At 39.2% G+C, this 22,791-nt stretch overlaps 1 protein-coding gene and 1 pseudogene across 1 annotated transcript; one reads left to right on the top strand and one right to left on the bottom strand.

Moving 5' to 3' along the window:
* Positions 1–7,595: 7,595 nt before the first annotated feature.
* LOC128524538 (uncharacterized) lies at positions 7,596–9,025 on the bottom strand. Its single transcript, XM_053497143.1, has 4 exons — positions 8,913–9,025; positions 8,651–8,822; positions 8,395–8,522; positions 7,596–7,913 (listed from the first exon to the last, which is right to left on the bottom strand). Exons 1-4 carry the CDS (start codon positions 9,012–9,014, stop codon positions 7,596–7,598), a joined length of 720 nt encoding a protein of 239 aa, XP_053353118.1. The 5' UTR covers positions 9,015–9,025.
* A 10,296-nt stretch (positions 9,026–19,321) lies between these two features.
* Positions 19,322–20,792, top strand: LOC128523862 (putative nuclease HARBI1; annotated as a pseudogene).
* The last annotated feature ends 1,999 nt before the right edge of the window (positions 20,793–22,791 follow it).

The following is a 22,791-nucleotide window of genomic DNA, read 5'->3' on the forward strand; positions in this document are numbered from 1 at the left end:
TTGATTTTAGCTTATAAAAAACAGCAAAAATATCAGATAAAAAAAAAAGAAAACGTAAAATGCAATATATGCAACTGTTACATATGGCTACAATAGATTTCAAATGCTAGCATGCATATCATGATACAATTATTATTTTTTTTTAAATAAACCAATGTCATCCATCAAGGTTTTATCAAAGTGCAGAAATCATAAACATGTTTGTGACACCTGGCCCGTTCCCCGGGATGGGTGTTTTGAATTTTAGACAGGGATTTATGGTTTAACAAACTAATCAAACTACAATTTAGTTACAAATTACAGTTCATCCAACAATATAAGCTCATTAAAATAACTAATAATTAATAATTAAATAAGCTCTGGATTCCACAGGTTATATCTAAAAAGTATTTAATCAAGGTAATTCTTTTCTTAAAAAATTGCAGTGTTTATTATTAGTGTTAACTGCAAATCTTTTTAAATGACTTTTAAATGAGTCACTTGAGTGAATCACAACTAATACATCCATCATAAACTTTTTTTCATTTATATCTCAGAACTTAATGGAAGACGCATTCAGGTTCTTTTTTTCATCTCCATCTGGTCAACAAGACAAGCAGAGAAATGAGTACATTCACACTCACTGGCTGCTTATCAGGATGGAGCCAGGCAGAGCTTTAATTTCCTACACCTTCTACAGTCCTCTACCTCATAAATTCAATAGTTAAAGCAAATCTTCTCAACTGTGTTATAGCAAAGGATCCCTTCAACTGCAAAACAAACTTAAAAAAAAACAACAACCTACATTTACTGTATAGTGCATCTAAAAAAAAAAATTTATATTGTAAAAAAAATTGTTTTGGTAATTTAATTCAAAAAGTAAAAGTTATATATGCTATATTCACTCACATTACACAAAGCTAAATATTTCAAGCCTTAGTTGTTTTAATTCTTTTGATTATATCTTACAGCTCATAAAAATGAAAAAAAAAAAATCAAGTCTCAAAATATTAGAATATTTCATTTCAAATTTGAGTAAATGAATATGTATATAGTAACATAGAAAAAGAAAAAAATCTTATCTTTTCTCTAGTTTGAAGTCAGATTAGAAGTAAGATCATGAAAGTTATACACAGCTCTATTACTGTATAGGCATTTAAAACAATTATATCTGCTTAGAAGAACATTATGCAGTTTAATCACGCATCTATAAGTTGTGTCTACTGTATGTGCAGAAAGCTTTCACACAATTAGTGCTGCATTAAACATTTGAATTTTCCACAAATGAAATCTATAAAAAAAAAAACTACATTACATAAATCACGTCATTTCATTATACTTTGTAGTCTACTTTGTAGCTCTCAGTGTTATAAATAGGGGTGCCACATGCTTTCCTAGGAGCTTACCTCTTAGTTTGAAAGTAAAAGTAGAGAGACTCATAAATAACCTTACTCTGTCTTACTCTGAGGTAGGAGTATTTTTAGTCCTAAATTAACTTTTAGCCTTATTCCTGGGGGTAATTCTGAGATGCTTAGTAGGTACAGGCCCAGAAGTAACTCTAAGCTGAATTCATGTAATGTGCTGTGTGCTGTGGCTAAATTATGGTGTACAATACGTGATTTACTAAATAATGAGAAACCCCAATTTGTGACTTTACTGATAAAGTTTTTGAGAAATCATGATCATTTTTCTGATCATTTGGAAAATTTATATTCTAATTAAATAGACACAGACTCACAGGTAAAAACATTGCCTTTAGACAGACTGTATGAATCAATAATTTGCCAAAAGCTGAATCCATCACTCAGTATTACTATAGATTCTAAGATTTTTTACTAAGATTCTGAATAGACTGCTAGCTCATAGATTCTCTTTCTTTATCTTTGAAAAAAATTGATCAGAACATGTTTTATCTGGCTTTTGGTAAAAATGCTTAAAGAAATTCTCTAAGCTCATGTATTACATAAAAGAATGCATTTTTCGAGACATTTCTAAGAGGAACTTTGCCTAGATGGGAGTTCTACTGAAATGTCTGGAGGACACAAAGCAGTGCTTATCTGCATGAAAAATGAGCCAATTAGAGCACAGCTCTGAGACAACTTAGATAAATTATTAGCTTTCCATACAACACACATCAACAACTCCTATGTGCCAAAGCATAACTCAGTTTAACTTTTTAAGCTAAGATCTCTCTCTCTATCTCTCTATCTCTCTATCTATCTCTCTATCTATCTATCTGTCTATCTATCTACTGTATCTAGGAGTGAAATTTAAGCTTATCTCAAGGACTCTTGATGTAAGGCAGGAGAATTCACCCAAGGTGGGATGTAGCCATGGAAGTTAATAATCTACATGATTTTGGGCAGTGGAAGGTGGGAGAACCCAAACATCAATGCTACCCACTCATGTACTGTAGCTGGGTTTTAGAGCTAAAATGCCCTTATGTCTCATCTAGCTCAGGGTTCAGATCTAAAGAATCATTTGGGAAATCCGTTTTGTAAAATCTGAATTGCACTACCAAAAAGCGCTTTTATTGCGTTTACTCATTTCAGTATATGTGCGCTGTAAAATGTGACTCACATTATTTCTATGCTTTGTTATAAGAAATTATTATTATGGAGTCAAATTACCTCATATTCTAACCCCAAAAAAACCCTTTACTGTATGACTGACGTCAAGAGCACGGACATCAAGAAGTGAAGGAATCAGTCTAGCAGCAGAAATAGTTGACATACTGTATAAGGATTGACTGAGTCACAGCAGAAATCTGCACGATATTCAAATTTCCACTTAATATTTTATTAGTTAAACTGCACTTGCTTTTTTTACATGACATTCTTAGAACAGTTCTTTAGAACAACTGTTAGTTAGATTTACTTTCCTTTTTTTGCTTTGTAATTTAGTGGGATTGTCTTATGCTGGGTTTAACAACCTGACAACTCGAACCTGAAAACTGTTGAGACTTCTACAATCAACCCACCCTCCCAAGACTAATAATAGCCCTATTATAATAGGTTTTATTATAGTATCTTCGAGTGAAAGAATAATGCCTCTTTCCTCTTTAAAGGGGCACATTAGAGGGTTTTGTTAACATATTTTATGCCACTACTGGTTCCATTACAGTGTTGCTACCTTGTTCATTTTCTCATTCAAACAAATCAAACTATTGGATTTCTAATAATGAGATAAATTAATTTTTCATTGTCAAAGCAGAAGCACTTAAGAAAATTTTAACGTATTTTACAATTACTAATATCAACCTCAATTTCTCTGACTAGAAATTTTGTGGACATTTTCTGTCATTTTTTCACATTTCACATGGTCCGTCACGACCGTCATGAACAAGTTTCGGGACGCAAAACTCCATGAGGAAGCCTTTGTGAGGTTCCTTCCCCGCCGTGCTCAACAGGCGGAGTTGTTGAACACCCAGCTCTGACCAGCTCTGGCCTCCCCGAGGCGGGAGGTTCAGAGAGAGATTGTGGCGAGCCGAGCACCCCCGCGTGGAGATCAGGGTGGAGCTCGCCGCGCTTTACGAGCCGCTTTACGAGGAGAATGGACCTGAGGACCATGTTAAATGAGAGGAGAAAGGCCTCAGGACCATGACAGAGTGTCGAAGTTCGTGCACCTTTTGGAGAAGCTGGCAGCGTGAAAGCCACTGCCAAGCATGTCTCTTGGGCTACAGGATTCAGTCATTGTGTTTCTACGGTGTGGGTTTCCACCTCCGTGAAACCACAGTGAGCACCTCTGTTAATTCAAATCACAGGCTGGCTGGCAAAGGGGGCCATAGCGCATGTTCCCCTCCCAGACGAAGCCGTCCGGCGCCAACACGTCACCCTAGCTCACCTATCTTTTTCTTTAGGGTGGAGTTCCAATGCCACAAAAGCGTTCTCCTTCCTACACGAGGTATGAAGTTGAGTGTCATGCAGAATCCGAGCGCAATGCGGGCACAGCTGTTTCCTGCGTGCGCCGAATTTATTATAGCACTTTAAAGGAGTATAAGCTAGGCCAGGTGGTAACGCTACCGCTCCCAGAGTGGTTTCAGTGGTGGCTTAATGCCGGGGGATTTCATCTAAGGGCCAATCCCCAGAGGCAACAAGGGTTTTGCCCCGGGAGTTTTGTACCCTTTTTATGCGGTTCAGACTCTCGTCCTTGACTCTGGGTCCCACTCTAGGTCCGTGCTGTCGTCGCAAGCGATTACCGGCAGACTTTTTCCCTTAGGGGCCGGAGCGTGGCCTTAGATGGTCGCCCGGCCCAAGGGATCTAAAGAGGTCATCTGGTCGTGTGGCATATCAATTGCCCCAAAACGATGACTTTATTTCTGGCCCTGAAATACTCCCTCCAGCAGTCAGGAGGTTAACATGTCCTAGCGTGGAAAACTACAGCAGTCTTGTAAATATTGCCTGGGCAGACTAAGCTCGCGCCGCTAAGAAGACTAGTGCACTAGGTTCTGCTTTGTGGACAAGACAAATTCTGTCCCTTAGGATCATTTACATTCTAGGACATGGCGAAACATGCAGACCCAGTCTACTGCCGAATCGCTTCAGTGCTGGAGCTTCTGCAAGAAAGTTGACCTCAGGCTTTTGCCCTAGTACACTCAGAACATACGTAGCCGCTTCTCGCCTATGTCCTGACTGATGGGGCTGGTGCACAGTAAAAACAGAAGTGTTAATTTAACTCCTAAAGAGTTGAATTTGACTCTGTTTCAGATAACATTTGGTCCCACTCGAAATCAGTGTAAAATTTACTCTTTGGTCAGTGTCAAGTTTTTAGAGTTAATTTTACTCAATATTGAGTAAAAAATAACAATGAATTGTGTAAAAGTATTTAACACTGTAGTTTAATCACACTGTTAAGAGTAATATGATTACACAGTATAGAGTTAATTTATCTACAATTTTACTTAAAAAATGACACTTTAAGTGTAATGTTTACTTTATTTCTCTACAGTGTTTTAAAATATATATAAATCATAAGATGCATTGTTACTGAATTATATAGAACTATCAATACTATCCAAATAAAAACAAGCACAATAACACTAGATCACAGAACTCACAATTTATTGTGAAAAAGCATTTCAATGTTGAATTGAGTTGAACATTGAATTTACAATGCCTTGTATCTGACAGAAACATGTATAACAATGTTTTTTTACAAACATTTTTCTCTTACCAGAGAAAGCAATATGGCACGACAAGGAGAGTTGTGTCAGTCCCTCCATATGACATTTGTATGTCAAAAGGCCTAGGGTACTGCAGGTTGTCGACATGAAAAAAAACCAAATCCTGCTTTGATCTGATCACCTCATATGCGTGGAAATGTTCTTGAAAAGTTTCTGTAACTAAAGGCACTGTGAGTAGCAACAGTTTTTCACACATTATCAGAACTGACTCAATTTGAAAAAACACGGGCACTTCAGATTCAACTTTGCCACAGATAACCAAGTTTGGCCGATAAATAAACCCATTATGTTTCGCCCATTTAACCTTCATAACCTGAATGCTACTAGCCACTTGCATTGCCATAGCAATTTCAGAACCTCCTCTTACCATATTTAAAGACACCATTTTTCCTGTACCAATATCTAACCGACTAAAAGTTGTTGAACTTCGCCAACTGTGTGCCATATGAATCTGATGCTTTTTTGCAAGCGTTTTAGTAATATTTTTAAATGATTTAAGCTGTTTTTTGAAAAAATTATGCTTGCCTTCATACCTCATACACCAACTATGAAGGACAGGCCCAATTTTCTGAATGCAGCGGGGATAGTGGATAAGAAAATGGTGCTTTGGTAAAAGGTTTTTCTGAGGGTACAACTTCTTAAACAGTGTGTGGTGATCCACAATTAAATGTTTTAAATATACACATAAACCTTGAGATAACATGGGCGAGAATATAATGTTTATTATTTGAAGTAATAAAAGAAGCAGGCCCCAGTGTTGGTCAGTAGAAGTTACTAAATCTCCAAAGATAAGAGGAACATTCCGAAGTAAGCACCAGGACTGAACTGCATTCAGTCCCAGATCATTAGATCCTTCAGCTAAATTAACAGATACAGGCCTGTTGTTTCTCTCCATGAAACCATAATCAAAACTTTGTATTCTTGAATGTATTTCTGCTGATGTAACATGTTTTTCCTTCAAATACAGAAATAATAACTTCAATTCGTACTGGCCCACCCCTTCTAACACATCATGCATCACATCAACTGAAAAGTTCTCTGTTGTGTGAAAATACTCCAATGAATTTAATATGCATGACCTTTTCACACCAAAAACGTATGGAAGGGATGGATTACAAGCCATTTCTTGACAGTGAGCAGTGTGTATGTCTTTGGTGCGCAAAACTACTTTGGAAGAATCTTCAGAGAATTCTGTCTGAAAGTCCTCCTTTTCTGCTAAACAGAACCTGCAACAGTAACTTGCACTGAAAGACTCCACCAGTCCAAACAAACTATGTAAACCCAAATTATCACCAGTAACCTGTACTACAGTGCGACGAACATAACCATTGTATAATGGAATCTCAATACCATCACTCTCTAACACTTTAATGTCTCGAACAATGGGAGCAAAAATTTCACTAAAACCAGTTTAACATCTTGAGTATGAAATAAGGCGCACAGGTGTATGTTAGCCAAGAAAGAATTCCATTTTGGAGAGAAGTTTCTTAAAGTAAAATATACTCCACCCAATTTATGAATACCTCGCTTAGGACCCAGAGGGTTGGCGACCTCAAAATCATCATAGAACATCTGGATCTGTATTGTCTGCTTCTCAGTTGAGAACAGGGGGTGACTTTTAAAAAAAGATCCATCACAAATATCTCTCAGTCTAGAGTCGCTAGTAGCTGAGCTTTGCAACATTTCTGCAACATACTGACTTTTAAATATTGACTGCAGTGTAGATAAAATTGGAATATACATGAATTTATCTTGAACTACTACCTGATCATATGTTCCAGTCTTTTTATTTCGTCTTGTGTCAAATCTTGAACCAATCACACATTCAACTGGTTCTACTATTTCCCACTTGTCAGTCATAAATTTGGATCTCTTGTATTCCGAATTTAGAATTGTGAAAGGATTCTCTAACCCCTCAAAACATGCCTCAACTTTCTTGCACATTTCCGTTTCTCTTTCATTACTAAATACATCTTTTATCACTGTCTCTTTAGCATGCTCATGGATATCTTGAACGATCTCTTCCATGGAAATCACTACAGAATTCAGTGTACTTTGACCAACACCTGCTGCCTTTAGATCAGAAATTACAGCTGAACAACTATTTACAATGTATGGCGAAGATAACTGTGACTCGGCCTCTAAATATTCAGTCGACTCTTCAACATGAGAAACATTACCTGTATTGACGGTACTTTGAGGATATGAATGATCATAATCTACAGAATCAACTAAACTGCTTCCATGGCACTTATTAAGATGCTTTCTTAAACCAGAAAAACTACCAAAAGAACGTGAGCATCCTTCTTGACCACACTTCAGAAAAAGAGTCCTGCCTGTAAATAGCCCATGAATTACCTTAAAGTGTTTAACAAGGTTGTTTGGACTTCCATGGTCACTTTTGCAAAGAAAACACTTCATCGTTTTATCTCAACTAATGCACCATTCTTGCTCGCAACTCTGCAACTCTAGGAGTCTCCTTTGTTTCCCCCATGTCGATGTTATAAATGGTTGTTTGCACAAAAGTGAAAAAGCTGCTCAGAGAAAAACTGTATGACGTACCAAAGACGTAATGGGCTTTAAAGAGTTCGTCAAAAACTCCAACTGAACCTGTTGCCTTGCATGGAAGTGCATGCTTGTCAACCACAATGAAGTATGAGTGAATGGTGCTCTGTGTGGATCCCTGGGCGAGAAGGTAGGGCTGACTGCTTTGGGTGATGTTATCTAGATGTTGCTGCACACTGGTTCCAACCTACATCAAAGCACATTCAACAGAATTTTTAGGTGACTAACTTCTGACAATAGATCAGATCACCTTAAACTGTGCACAAGATTAAGGTTCCAGGATTAAAACATTCCAGGATTAAAACATTCCATGGTGACCAACGGTTTGAGGGTTCAAATGAGGGGTCAAATGTCCAAAAGTATATAATGTTTTTATTTATTTTGAAAACGACAGATTGTTTTGCTAGATAAGAACCTTATTTCTCTGATGGGATTGTGTCAAGTCTTTGAAGCAGTATTGAGACAGACTTTGAACCCTCATTTGAACCCTCAAACCGTTGGTCACCATGGAAGTCCATTATATGGAGACAAATCCTGGAATGTTTTCCGCAAAAACCTTAATTTCTTTTCGACCGAAGAAAGAAAGACATGGACCTCTTGGATGACATGGGGGTTAGTAAATAATCAGCAAAACAATTTTTATAAGTGAACTAATCCTTTAAGCATACCTTTTGAAATCTGATGAGCTGATCTACAGCTTGATATGCAGACAGCTTTCCCGGCCTCTTTCTACCTTGTGCAGATGGTGGTAGCAAATGTAGCAGCAGCAAGATGGCGGACATGTCACTGTCCCAGCCTACAAATAAGTACATTAGAACCTGGTTAACATTATGCCATGGCATAGTATTCAAATTGACAACTTGCACCATTACGAAAATGTACACTACACACCTACATTAAAAAGTAAAACAGTTCCATTCATACCATTCTCAACTTCAGCAGCTGACTCAGCATTGTGGATCAAATCCAAGAGCTCTGTGGTGGGTACAAGTCCGTGACTTTCCTTTATTACTTTTGCTTTGAAAGTGGTTGGCCACTTCTCCAAGAATTTGTTGGCCGTGGTCTCACCAAACATAAGTCTGAAATCTTGTTCTATCTGCAATGTAACACACACAGACAGAAGTGATGAGTGATGCCTAATGCTACATTGGATATTTTGGTGATGCAGTGAATTAAGATGTCATACCAGTCCTGGTGTGTCCAGAAATCGTGGGAAGACCAAGAAGACATCTGATGATTTGGCTTCATCGTTGACCATTGCTTGCCGATATATGAAGGTCATTTCCATCTTCTCGCGGACAGTCTTTTCCATTTCTCTCAGTAGTGGCAATGCACTATGCATTACTTAGATGTTACACTGCAATTACAAAGAGTGGCTGAAGTTATGCTGGTTGAATATAACGTTAGGCTATTTTCTGCAGCAAATGGGTTAACGTTAACTTAGGCTAGTTAAAGTTTAGAGGCACCGCGTCCCACTAGCTACCAAATAACTGTGCCAAAGTTAGCTAGCTCATTAGCTATTTTAGTTCAAACAGTAACCCGTTAAAATGGTTAAGCCATGTTAAACAAACACGTCATGCAATCAGTGATCTAGAGCTAGACCAACATCAGAATCATGCTAACATTACCAGTATAAAAAACCCAGATTAACGTTGAATGGGAAGCTAAAACTATAGATATTAAATATTTTGTTGTTATATCGACCGAGCTAACGTTATTTTACGCATAAATCATTCTGACCAAATTCATTCGTGAAAATATTGCAAGTAAGAAACACAGTTACCGATACAGATTAGCTGGTTAGTTGTATTATGACCTCAACTAATATCAGCACAACTCTAAAATTATGTAAAGTTAAAAAATACCGTTTGTGTGTTGACAACACAGGGATTATTACTTACCTAGCAATATCAGTGGCCTAACGTTACTCCAGAGCAATCTTTCTCCACCGACAAACGTGCCAATCTTCAGCACAACAGAGTGGCGGGTATTCATCACTGCTGTAGAGTTGAAATTGTCATGCGTTTCTGCAGATTTTTACACTCACTTTTAACTCCACTGATAGAGCAACTTTACTCTCCCAAATGTTGAAAATACTCTATTTGGGTTAAAATAACTTTACTCTGAAATATTAACACCCCATTTTTTACTGTGTGGAAAGCGCCCCTTAGTTGCAGGCTTATTCACGGGCCTCATCAGCCTTTCTACTGTGCTTAGGCTTTGCCATTGGCTAGCTAGAGCTATTCTGCATCCTCACCCAACTATCTTCCGCAGTTGTCTTCGAAGCTTCTGTTCTCCGCCGTTACAGCTACGGAGCAGTAAGACTTCATTAACTGAGTCTAGTTCATGCTCCTTAGGATTTACAGTACACCTCCGCATTAGCCAGGGCCGTAAATTAGAGCAGGGTTTCATACGTCATGGGGCCGCGGCCGAAGGGCAGCTGCTATTAGACGAGTCGGGTTAGAGATACTAGTGCCCAAGCCTATGAGGCGCGTTACACAATTTGCCTCTAGTAATTAGGGCCCATTCGACCAGGAAGCTTGCCTCATCAACTGCTCTGGCAAAAGGGGCTTCCAGTACGTCATGCGGCAGGTTGCCTTTCCGCAAGACATCTGTCAGGCTTCATGGTTGGATGCCAGGCTCACTGGGCCTCGAGTCAGAATCCCAGAATTATGTCTAAGACTCCTTGGGGGTTCTGTGCGCACACTACACAACCCTGGGGGTCAAGACACTTGCAGTGCGGCGGAGTGGGTATTCTCGTTCCCATAGCGCTTTCGCGCAGCATCGAGTGTAACTTTTGAAAGAGAACGTCTCGGGTTACTTCGCGGTAAAAGCGGTAACGAAATGCTGCGCTCCAATGCCGCACTGCATGCGTGACTGGACATCCTTCAAACAAAATTGACCTGAGGGTGTTTCCGGTTCGTGCCTATTTATAACCTCCAGGTGCACCTCATCGGTTGACGTCACCTGCCTGAGGTTATACATGCCAAAATATTTGGCGTGTTTGACACACATGTGCTTCACAACCGGTCATGAGGAATCGTTTCCCATAGCGCTTTCGCATAGCATCTCGTTCCCGCTTTTTCCCGAGACGATCTCTATGTATGCAGTCATTATAAGTCTATGAAAATAGAGGATTCCAAGGACCAAATCATTTCTACATGGAACAATATCAGTGTGTATACACCTGGGCATTTTATGGAATTTATACTAAACTTTTGCTTTTTTTTTTTTTTTATACCTAAATAAGGGCTCAATATGTCTTAATATTTACTGTGCACATGCAGTATGTGGTAGATAAGTTAGATATTTCTACTGACATATATTAGTGCAATAATATGATTATAAGGAGTGTTTAATGTCTATGAAAAATATATTACAATTACCATTATATCAGTCCTCACTTGAATCTAAAGCTACGTTTACACTGTCAGGTAAATGTGACCCAAATTCGATTTTTTGCTCATTTGTTACACATATCGGATATGTTCTATGTCCATGTAAACAGAAAAAAAAATGCATGCATTCCGATATTTCGAGATCGGTTTCAGGCCTCCTTCATATGTAGAAATCAATTAGATATAAATCAGATATGTGCTAATGTGATTATCAGACAGATCGGATTTCCTAAGGCATTGTGTTCTGTACCTTATTAAAACTGCAACTTCTTTGCGGTTTAGTGACGTAATGTTATTCTCTGGTGGAAGCGAGTGTGGAATGATAACATCGCAAGTGACATGGAAGAGGAACCCCCCCCCCTCCCTGCCTTGTGTTAATGCTTATTTAGGCTATATAACACGAAAAAATCCGTATTTGGTGAATTAAGCATATGCACAGGCTGCAATTATGGCATTTTTTCCTCCTCCTGCGTTTCAAAACCATGGTGACATTTTGCGGACTTTGCATATATCGCAGAGCTAGCGTTGAGCATATTTTGCCTTTGTCCATCTTGGCTAGTGTGTAGCGCAAGAACCTCTCTTTAAGTATAAGCGATGTTTCAGATGGTATGGCATGTGTAAACATTTGAATAAGATATGGGTCATAGTTGAAAGAACGTGTAAACAGACAGTCAAAAAAATCAGTTATAGGCAACAAATTAGAATTGGGCATCGAGACCTGCAGTGTAAACGGGGCTTAACTGTTACTTTCAAATCAGACGTGTTTTCTTCATTGCAGTTTACATGCCAAAACACAAAAGTAGTCTGTTGTGAGCTGTAACTTAGTGTCAGGTGATAAGAGGCCCATTTCCTTGAGACACCTAACAGAACGGAGGTTGAATGTGTTAAAATGTTTATTTTTAAGGACTATGTTTACAAAAGCGTATCTGCAATTAAATATGAGCTAATAAAATGCATTAGAACATGGTTATAGACAAATAATCAACAACTGGATAGCTTGATGTCTTGCCACTTCCAAGTTGATTATTAGCCCACAGTAGCACATCTTAAAGAAATTTATTTACCTAATGCTGATACAAATTGTGTGCATAGAGTTTGCATGTTCTCCCTGTGATTGGTGGGTTTCCTCCGGGTACTCCGGTTTCCTCCCACAGTCCAAAGATATGCAGGTTAGGCTAATTGCCCGTAGAGTGTGAATGTGTGAATGTGTGCGTGTGTGCGTGTGTGCGTGTGTGCGTGTGTGTGTGTGTGTGTGTGTGTGCCCTGCGATGGATTGGCAACCTGTCCAGGGTGTACCCCGCCTCGTGCCCTAAGCCTCCTGGAATAGGCTCCAGGTCCCTGCAACCCTGAATACAGGATAAAGTGGTGGAGAAAATAAGTGAGTGAGTGAGTGATATAAATTGTCAACATTTATAGTTTCTTTATTTAACACATGACAATATGTGCATGTCAGTATATACAGTGGAACCTCGGATTGTGAGTAACGTGATTTGCGAGTGTTCCGCAAGAGTGTCACGTGATTACAACTAAGCCAATGTTTTTTTCTCTCTCTTGCGCTGCAGAATTGTGGGTAATTGTCTCCCCTGCTCGGTCCTAGTGAGCGTTTCTCACTGGTGTAATCAACATCTGTGTGACGCAAAAGAAAGTTTTAATAAAGATGTTAAAGATCTATTTTCTCTTTCTGTGTATCAGCCTGCTGTTTGTGTATGTGTGTGTGCGCGTCATTGGACACCGTGCCCCTTCACACACACACCCCTCCTTTTGCCTTCACAAACACACACCCCTACCCCCTCTTTCTCTCGCCTTCACACACACACACATGCACACACTCATACACTTTGCACAGAAACACTGCTCTGTCGTGATTCTTTTTAAAGGTAAAGTGCAGGTTAATCCGTTTTTTTTTTTTTTTTATTCACAGCAGTGATTGCGTTAGCGCGCGATTATGTGAGACATATTAGCGATGTTCCTTGCTAATTTTTCTGTTAAAACAGTTTTTCCGTTAATGTGTGTGTGTGTGTGTGTGTGTGTGTGTGTGTGTGTGTGTGTGAAACTCCAATAAGAGAGATGGAAGTTTTACTGTGTAAGATGAGAAGAAGGAGGAGGAGGGTCTGAATCCTCCTCTCCTCTTACTTTACACACACACACACAGCACCTGCGCGCATAAATGGAAATACTTATCTGTCGGGATTTATTTTTCACTTTTTTTAAAGGTAAAATGCAGGGTTTCTTTTTTTTTTTTTACTTTATATTTTGTATTAATTATTTTATGTATTTTTTTTTTTTTGGGGGGGGGGGGGGGGGGGTTGTGGAACGGATAACTTAAGTTTCCATTATTTCTTATGGGGAAATACGAACCTGCTTCCAGAACGAGTTATGCTCGTAATCCAAGGCTCCACTGTACATACAACATGACAATCATACTTCCTCAAGACAAATTAGCTTCTGTTAGCATGTTATCAATATAACACTACAAATTGATTATAAAATAAAAATAAACCAGATTACCGTTCATTGACTTTTTTATTGACTCTAAAAGAACTGCTACCACTTTGGGATGTGCCTTAAAATAGGTTTGACAATAAGAGAAAGATTCCACAAACCTTACAAAACCTGCAACTGTCATCTCCATCTTTACCGGAATTCTTTCTATCTTTTAAAAGAAAAGAGAATTTAAAGGTTGAGAGGTTGAGACAAAAAGGCCATCACAAAAACATTAGTTGCAACTCTGATGTATGGTGGTGTAGTTTTCAATCTAACAAACTATAATTTAAAATATGACATATACCATTGTTCTAAAAGGAGCTATACCTAGTAGCTAATAGAAGAATTCACTGAATTGATCAAACAGAAAAAATTATGTGTGGCTCCTGCTTTTTTTGAAACATATTCTGCTGTCACCCTTGGTGGACCTAAGTGGCCTGTGTGAAAAGAAATGAATATTTTTTTCTCTGATGTTATAAAGAAAAAATCGACAAGCGTGAGTAAGGTTAGCAATGTGAGGGTAAAATAACAGTTAATTGTTCAGTTACCCCAAGATTGGGGGTAGTGACTGAAGAAGTAATCCAATTGTTGTCCAGGAAGATCATTAGGTCCTGACAGCGAGATGAATCACTTACTGTAGTGATGAACAGCAGTTCGATTTTAATAAGATTAAGTTACAGTTGATAAGCTGCCATCCAGGTTGAAATGTCTGCCAGACATGCTGAAATTCAGTGGGTGGAAACCTGAGTGTTTGAGGGAGAAAAAGAGAGAATGAGTTGAGTGTTAACAGCATAACAACGGGATAAAAAGCCATGCAAGGGTATGATTTCACCAAGAGATTGGATATAGAGGGGCAACAGAAGAGAACCAAGTACTGAGCTGTGTGGGGCACCAGTGGAGAGTCTGCATGGAGCAGACGTGGATTCCCTCCATTTCAACCCAAATTACTTCTTTTAGGTAGGAGGTAAACCATTGTCAGGCAGATTTCAAAGCGTGTAAGGATAGGCAAGATAGTTGTGTGGTTTATCATGTCAAACGCTGCTGAGAGGTCCAGGAAGATTACAATTTAGCTTATCTACAGTAGCAACATGGAGCTTCACAGTGACAGAAAGTAAGGCAGTCTCTGTGAAATGTGCTGCTTTGAATCCAGTTTGGTTATTAATGTAATTGGAACATGACTGGATGATATGGAAAGACTGATTATAGTTGTGATGAAGTGGAGGACATCCTGTGAGATGGCCTGAAGCATAGTCTAAGTTATTAGGTCTAACAGACAGGTTGTGTGATTACAGAAAGTTTTGACTTGTTAAATCTCTTCGGCTGTCAGGTTGGTTAATTTTTCTAGTAGAGGCAGGGTGCTAATGTTTCGCTGTAGGGGTTTGAGATGGGAATGAAGGTCTGGCAATTGGTTTCTATTTTCCTACACACTATAAGAAGATAGCAAACTCATCAGTAGTAAGGATGGATCAGGAGGAACCAGTGGGGTAAGTAGCAAATAGAATATACAGTATTGTTAAGCTCAATTCATTACCGCAATACATCAGATAATCAAGGAACAGGACAAGAAATCTTTCCTGGTTTAGAAGATGAGGGACAAAGAAGGTTCATGGAGGAAAAAAGAGATGACAGAAAAGTATCTGTGGCCATCTGTAATGGTAGAGAAGAAAAGAAGGCTGGGAAGGATAATGGGGTAGAGGCAGACAGAGGAAGGAAATATAGAGTGGAGAATTCTGAGGATAGAAGAGGACTTTTGATGGTTGGCTTTGGGCAGAATAGAAAGAGGAGATCAGGTAATGATAAATTGTATGAAGTGGGATAGCAGTAATGAGCGGCAGAAAAACTGTTCCATGGAATTCTCTCTCGTGTGTGGGAGAGCAGCTGTTTAATGTTGTTAAGGAGGAGGAAAGAGAATTGAAGCTTGTCAGAGATGTGGTTAAAGTCTCTGAGAACAATGAAAGAAATGTTATCAGAAGGGAAAAGACAAAGAAGCATGTCTATTTCATGAATAAAGTCTGGTAGAGGACCAGGTAGATGGTAGATAACAATTATTCCTGCTTACAAAACATTAACTCAATGACCTTTCATTCTATATTAAGCATGTCAACTCACCATTAGTGCTTCATAGATAACTGGAAGACCTTTGAGGGCAAAGCTAGCCTGTTAGGTTTCATCCCACTCGGGAAGGTGCTGCTCTCATTTCTTGTAGTATAGCTCATAGTCTCAGAAGAGGCCTAGTTAATCGGTGACAATCCACAGCCCAGGCCAGGGAGCAGACAGACAGGCTAAACCAACCGTCTGCCAGCTGCATAGAGTCGTCACTCAGGGTTCACTGTATTGAGACTGTGTCTGTTCCCCGAGTTAAGCAAAAATGTAGAAAGACCCAGAAAGTCTGTTTTAGTAATTTAAATAACATAGATACCACAAACTCGGATCAAACTGAATGCACAGCCGGCACCTCTGAAGCTAGGATTGTTAAACATTAGATCTCTCGCATCTAAAGCAGTTATAATTAATGAAATTATCACGGATAGGGAATTTGATATACACTGTTTAACAGAAACCTGGATTAAACAGGACAAGTATCTAGCTCTAAATGAAGCTAGTCCTCCTTGATACAGCTACATACTGTACACCAGCCTTGGTTAACTGGTAGTGGAGAAGGCGTCACAGTTATTCACAATGATAATTTGACTATTATACAAAAACACTAACAAAAATTTAATTCATTTGAAGTTCTCTATAGAAACATAACAAGTGTAGCTACAAATATTAAGTCAGCTCAGTCGAGTCCACTAATTGTCATTTACAACCCTATGTCATTTACGACCCTGTGCGTAGAGCAGTGGCGGACTAGGACAATAATTCAGGCCGGGAATTTGAGTCCACTCCCAGGCCACCTCTGCTGCTGCAGTCACCACCACCCTATTCATGTAATCTACTGGACTGATAAACTTGTAGGCTAACCCTATTATTGTAACAGGTAGACTACCAGATGCAATATAAATGAATAAAAAAATAGCCCTTAACAACTCACTAGGAATACACCATTTATACTACCAAACCAATGACAAATAGAAAAAAACGCTCCATTTTTTGAACGATTTAGTCAGATATACCCTGTCTCCGGATATAGCCAGATATTAGGCAGTGCGTCGCTGACGTTGGGTCATGTGATGTGGGAGTGTAATTTCCCCTCCTGATCTTCTAATCTTCCCCTCCCTTTCCATTGCCTGATTCGTAGATTGAGAGATCCGTCGATTAATTCGTAGTTATACACCAGTCTATCACATGCCAGGCTGATCGTCTGCACAGCGGCAGCAGGCAGGCCAGAACGACCGTCAGGCCACCGGGAAATGTCCCGATGGCCAGTCTGCCCCTGGCGTAGAGCATTTACTGTATGTCCATACTGGACTCAGTAGGAGTAAATCAGTGTGTAGTAGGACCCACTCATAAAGCAGGTCACACTTTAGATTTATTAATTTTCTTCAGATTAAGTATAAGAAATTTATTTACAATTCAATTGTCTGAAGTTATATCAGATCACTATCTTGTCTCAGTTCAAGTATGTCATAGTAATAACAAACGAACAGCGCCGCGCTACCGTACTAAACGTTCAATTACATCAACTACCACACAGAGTTTTATCAGTAATCTCCCAGAGTTACCAACTAGTCATTGTCTAACCCAACAGAACTCGATCGGGCGACTGAATATTTAGAGTCTACATTTCGTTACACCTTAGATAATGTAGCTCTAGTTAAAAGAAAAATTATTAGAGATAAGAAACTCGCTCCCTGGTATAATGATCATACACTGAGCAGCTATGCTCATATCTACATAGAAATGGCATACATGAACTGTTTTTGTCAGGATTTAGGCCTCATCACAGCACAGCACTCGTTAAAGTAGTAAATTACCTCCTATTGGCCTCTAATCAAGGTTGTGTAACCATGCTTCTATTACTCGTCCTCAGTGCAGCTTTTGACACCATTGATCATAGCATTCTTCTTCACAGATAAGAAAATGTAGTAGAAATTAAGGGTTCAGCCCTCTCCTGGCTCAGATCCTATTTGACCGATCGGTATCAGTATGTAAACTTAAATGGTGATTATTCTGCATGTTCTCTAGTGGAGTTTGGTGTTCCAAAGGGTTCAGTTTTAGGCCCACTGCTTTTTCGTCTTTACATGCTTCCTCTGGGCAACATAATCCCTAAGCATGGGATTAGTTTTCACTGTTATGCTGACGACACACAGTTCCTTCCTTCTGCTTAATCCAGATAAGACAGAAGTTCTAGTCATAGGACCGCATACAGCTAGAAGTAAGATTCTAGATCTTTCTGTAACTTTAGATGGCCTTTCTGTTCCATCAAGTGCAACATTAAAAGACCTTAGTGTGATTATAGATTCCAGCCTTTCATTTGAAGCTCATGTAGATAATATTACCAATGATAGCATTCTTGTACCTCAGAAATATTGCCAAGATAAGTATAAATAAATATTATATTAAGTATTAAGTAATAAATAAATATATAGTCGCTAAACGATGCAGAAAAACAATATCATGCTTTTATCACCTCTAGGTTGGACTATTGTAATGCCTCACTGTCTGGTTGTTCAACTAGGTGCATAAACAAGCTTCAGCTAGTCCAGAATGCAGCAGCGAGTCCTTGCTAGAACCAGAAGACACAAGCACATCACACCTATCTTATCTTCACTTTATTGGCTCCCTGTGAAATTTCGCATTGACTTTAAAATACTACTTTTGACATATAAAGCATTAAATGGTCTTGCACCGCAGTATCTGAGTGAACTGCTAGTGTCTTACGATCCAGATGCTGTGCTCCCCACTCTCATTGATCACTCAGGTTTGTTGATGGTGAGGTGACTGGTTGCTTTACATCTCAGGGAGCCCTCATGTCTGTGTTTCCCTCTGGCTCTCCATTTTAGTTATGCTGTCATGGTTAGTCCTGCCGAAGTCTCTGCCTGCACTTTACAGAAGATATACATTTTAATTATACATTATATAACTGTGACCAGACCTAACTGTTATCTCTCCCCTCTGCTCCCTCTCCCCCTCTTTCTCTTCCCTCTCTCCCCCTCTCTCTTTTGAGCTACACATGTCGTTCCTGAGCTGCCAGTGATCCAGACTCCCTCTGACCTCCGGACCTGTCTGACCCATCCTGGTGCCCCGCTTCTGGTTGGAGATCTCGTCACATGGATGCCCCGTGTGTCTCTTTAGGATGCATCTCGTGTCTGGGGATGGTTCTCTCTACCTAGAAGACGGTTCTGGGGGCTGTTCCATAAACCAAGATTAAAGTATAAGCCAGGCTTATTTCGGTTAGCCAGGCTTATTTTTGGTAGATTCGGTTTCATAAATCAAACTTAAAAAAGTTCAAACTCAGTTACCCCGGCAACTTATGCTGGCAAATTAACCTGGTCCGGGGCAGGCTGACTGTCAGGCTAAGTCTGAGTTCAGGCTTAACGAACATACCATTTATACTCACCTGGCTGGTAATTCGATGTCATTTTATTTTACTTAATTTTTTTTTAAATAAATAAATAAATAAGGAAATGTACTTTACTAATAAATGTTAGAAATTATAAGGTATAAATACACTAAGAAATGTTCAAAACCTCTGTTTAATTGGTGAGTTTGGTAATTAATTAATTAAAAGTATATAAATAGGGAGCTGAACTCGTTTCCAAACTTAACCATGGCGTGTCCTTTTATAGATGAGGTGGTGGATGAGGGAGCTATAGTCTTGCGGAGGGCATTTCAAAGAGAGAGAACTTTCAGAGACAGGTCAGACCCATTGGCTTTTAATGACAGCTACCTGTATGAGCGATATAGGTTCTCAAGAGATGGGATTGCATATATTTGTAGATTACTAAACCCACACATTGCAAATAAAACACGCCGCAACAGAGCGCTCACAGTCCCACAGGCATTGCACTTCGCTTTTTTGCCAGTGGAACATTTTTGTACACAGTTGGAGATGCAGAGAATATCAGCAAAGCATCAGTTTGCCGCTCTGTACGAACTGTGTACCTTTCTTTAAAAAGACTACTCAATGTGTTCATCACATTCCCTGGCCACAAAGCTATTCGTACCATTAAACATGCCTTTTATGAAATAGCTGGTAAGTTCAAATAACTCTATAAAACATGGAAATATTTCTTGACTGTTGATTTTACATGGGACATATTTAAAACAAACAAATAATTTTCCTAGGTTTCCCAAATGTTATCGGTGCATTGGACTGCACCCATGTGCGTATTAAGTGTCCGTCTGGTCCACATGAAGCGGACTTTGTGAATAGGAAATCAGTACACAGCATCAATGTACAGGTACGGTCCCACTGAGATGATATTGAAGGCTACTGTATGCTCTAGCACTGAGTGTTCTGTACTAAGCTGGGCACCAGTGTTTAGTTCATTGCAATTAAAATGTAGTGACCTACAGGTTTAATTTATTTTAGATGATTAGTGATGCAGATTGCATCATCACAAATGTAGAGGCCAAATGGCCAGGCTCTGTGCATGACTCCAGAATCTTTAGAGCCTCATCTCTCTACCAACAACTAGCAAGAGGTATGCTAATAATCACTTAAATCACAAAAAGTCTTAAAAAAAAACAACTACATTATAAATCTATATATATTCATTCTGTCTATGCAGGAGAATTCTCAGGAGTTTTGCTGGGAGACAAGGGATACCCATGCCTGCCTTACCTCTTGACTCCCTATCAGGAGCCCCAGACAGAGGCACAGCACCGCTACAACATTGCCCATGCACGCACAAGAGGTCGTATAGAGATGGCATTTGGGCTGATAAAGTCAAGGTTCCAGTGCCTGAAGCACCTCAGAGTGACTCCACCTAGGGCATGTGACATTGTAGTTGCTTGTGTAGTGCTCCATAACATTGCTTGTCTGAGGAGAGAGAGGCAACCAAGGATTGTTGAAGAGGAAGACTGGGGCAATGAAGCAGTATTGGAAGAAAATGAAACAGGCAGACTTATACGAGACACATATGCAAATAATTATTTTGCTTTAAGGCTTTAAAATTTTCCACTGGCCCCTCAACTTTCTCCTTAGTTGAACAAACACACAGAAGTCAAAGTATTTAATGTGATTTGTCTTTATTCAGAGTGAATCTGCCTGTTAGGGGTGAAAACACAAATAAATGTTGTGGAAAGTGATCAAAAAGGTAATTTTTTCCTTTTCCTTTTTTAAAAATGGTAGTTCTACTTGCATTTTTCTGTAGCTGTTGAATTTCCAGCTCCAACTTCCTCATCTTCAGTTTTTTATACTGGATGTCGATATCAGTCGCTTCCATTTGTTTAAGGAGGTAGCGTTTATACACTCCTTTTATGTTTTCTGGGTTCTGTAGCAACATAGATTTAAAGTTATTTCATTGAATACTCTTGGCACATTGTTTTCATTTCTTAATACTCACTTTTTCACATGTGGTCCCAGGCTGAGAGGGCTCTAGAACAGTGTCAGCATCCTGAAAACACATTATGATCATTTTATCACACAAGTACACTTTTTAATATTCAATACAGTATCGCATGGAACCTGTGACTACCTCAGGCCTCCTTAAACATACAGACACAGTCTCCTCATCTTCCTCAACTGATGGGCCTTCTCCCTGTGACCACTGATTAAACTCAGTTAAACTCATTAGCTTACATGACTGATTTAAAAGGTCTCATACTCACAGGCAACATGATGTCTGGTGGATCCATAAAGCATACAGAATCTTTTGTCACTATGAAACCAAACATGATAGAAAAAATATTTTTTTTACCAAAATGCACCATTACAGTAGCACAAGTACCTCTACGTGACATTACTGCTATGATGTACTTAGGCTTACAATGTCTAAGGAAGGAGGAAATCAGTTAGTCAGGAAGGAATAATGATAATAAAACACACACACACCTTTTATATACTCACTCCTTATACTAGGTGATATCATTTTAGATGATGTCCCCCCCTCTATTCCCTCAAGGACGGGCCTCCCTTTATTAATTTCCAAAGCCAGCTCCTCTGCAGGAGTGAAGCTGGCTGGTGGTGGCCCTCCCCCAGTGCCAGCAACCTCAGTCTTCTTTTTGGTCGCTGCAATTAAAAAAAAAAAAAAAAAAAAACTGAATAGTTGTAACTTCAAGCTGGCATTGATTACATATGTACATACCATTAGATTTACTTACCATTCTGAACTATATTTTTATATTTTTATATTTACTGTTATTCACACACAAACTTTGCAATGTATTGTGACACACATTCAATGTTGATAAAGTATTTTAAATAGTTTACACCGCTACTTACGCATTGAGACGATCAGCAATTTCCTGCCAACCTTTCTCTCTTGCTTTATTTATTGCCGCTGTATTGCCTTTTTTGGTGATGACATCTTTAAATTCTTCATATGTTTTCAATAGCAAACGCTGTTCCGTTGCCGTGAACATCGCTGCTCTATCTTTTCCTTTTGTTGCCATGGTAGCCCACAGTAAATCAATTGACCCATGCTCGACTTTTCAGGACTTTTAAACAATGGCGTGCACGCGCAATTATCTAGAATATTTAAACCTGACTTAAATTAGTAAGATCACATGATCCTCAATTTACTGTTATGGAACCAATTTAAGCGCGGATGTTTAGCTCGGCTCATTCAAGTCAGGTTTTGGACTTTAATCCCCGCTTTTCTAAGCGGCTTTTATGAAACAGCCCCCTGGCCTTGACTGGTGTTGGTAGCTGTTTCTCTGAGGACTTGACCGTTCGATAGTTCAGGACTGGAACTTCATACAAGTCTTCCTGAGTTTTCAATAACTAACTGGACTCCATATTAACATCCATCAACATCAACTGTTATGCTGAACTGCCTGCCAACTAACACACAGTATAAATGCAGATCAATTCCTGCTCTCTGTTTCACCCAAATAAGGATGGGTTCCTTGACGAGTCTGGTTTCTCTCAAGGTTTCTTCCTACTATCATCTCAGGGAGTTTTTCCTTGCCACTGTCGCCCTCGGCTTGATCACCAGGGACTATCTGACCATTTTGATTCATACACATTGAAATTCCATACAAACTTAAATAATTCTTTTGATTGTGTAAAGCGCCTTTGGGACAATGCCAATTGTTAAATAAAATTGAATTGAATTAAACCATTCTTATTCT

This window comes from Clarias gariepinus, chromosome 5 (assembly GCF_024256425.1).
Source record: "Clarias gariepinus isolate MV-2021 ecotype Netherlands chromosome 5, CGAR_prim_01v2, whole genome shotgun sequence".
In the NCBI taxonomy this organism is placed as follows: domain Eukaryota; kingdom Metazoa; phylum Chordata; class Actinopteri; order Siluriformes; family Clariidae; genus Clarias; species Clarias gariepinus.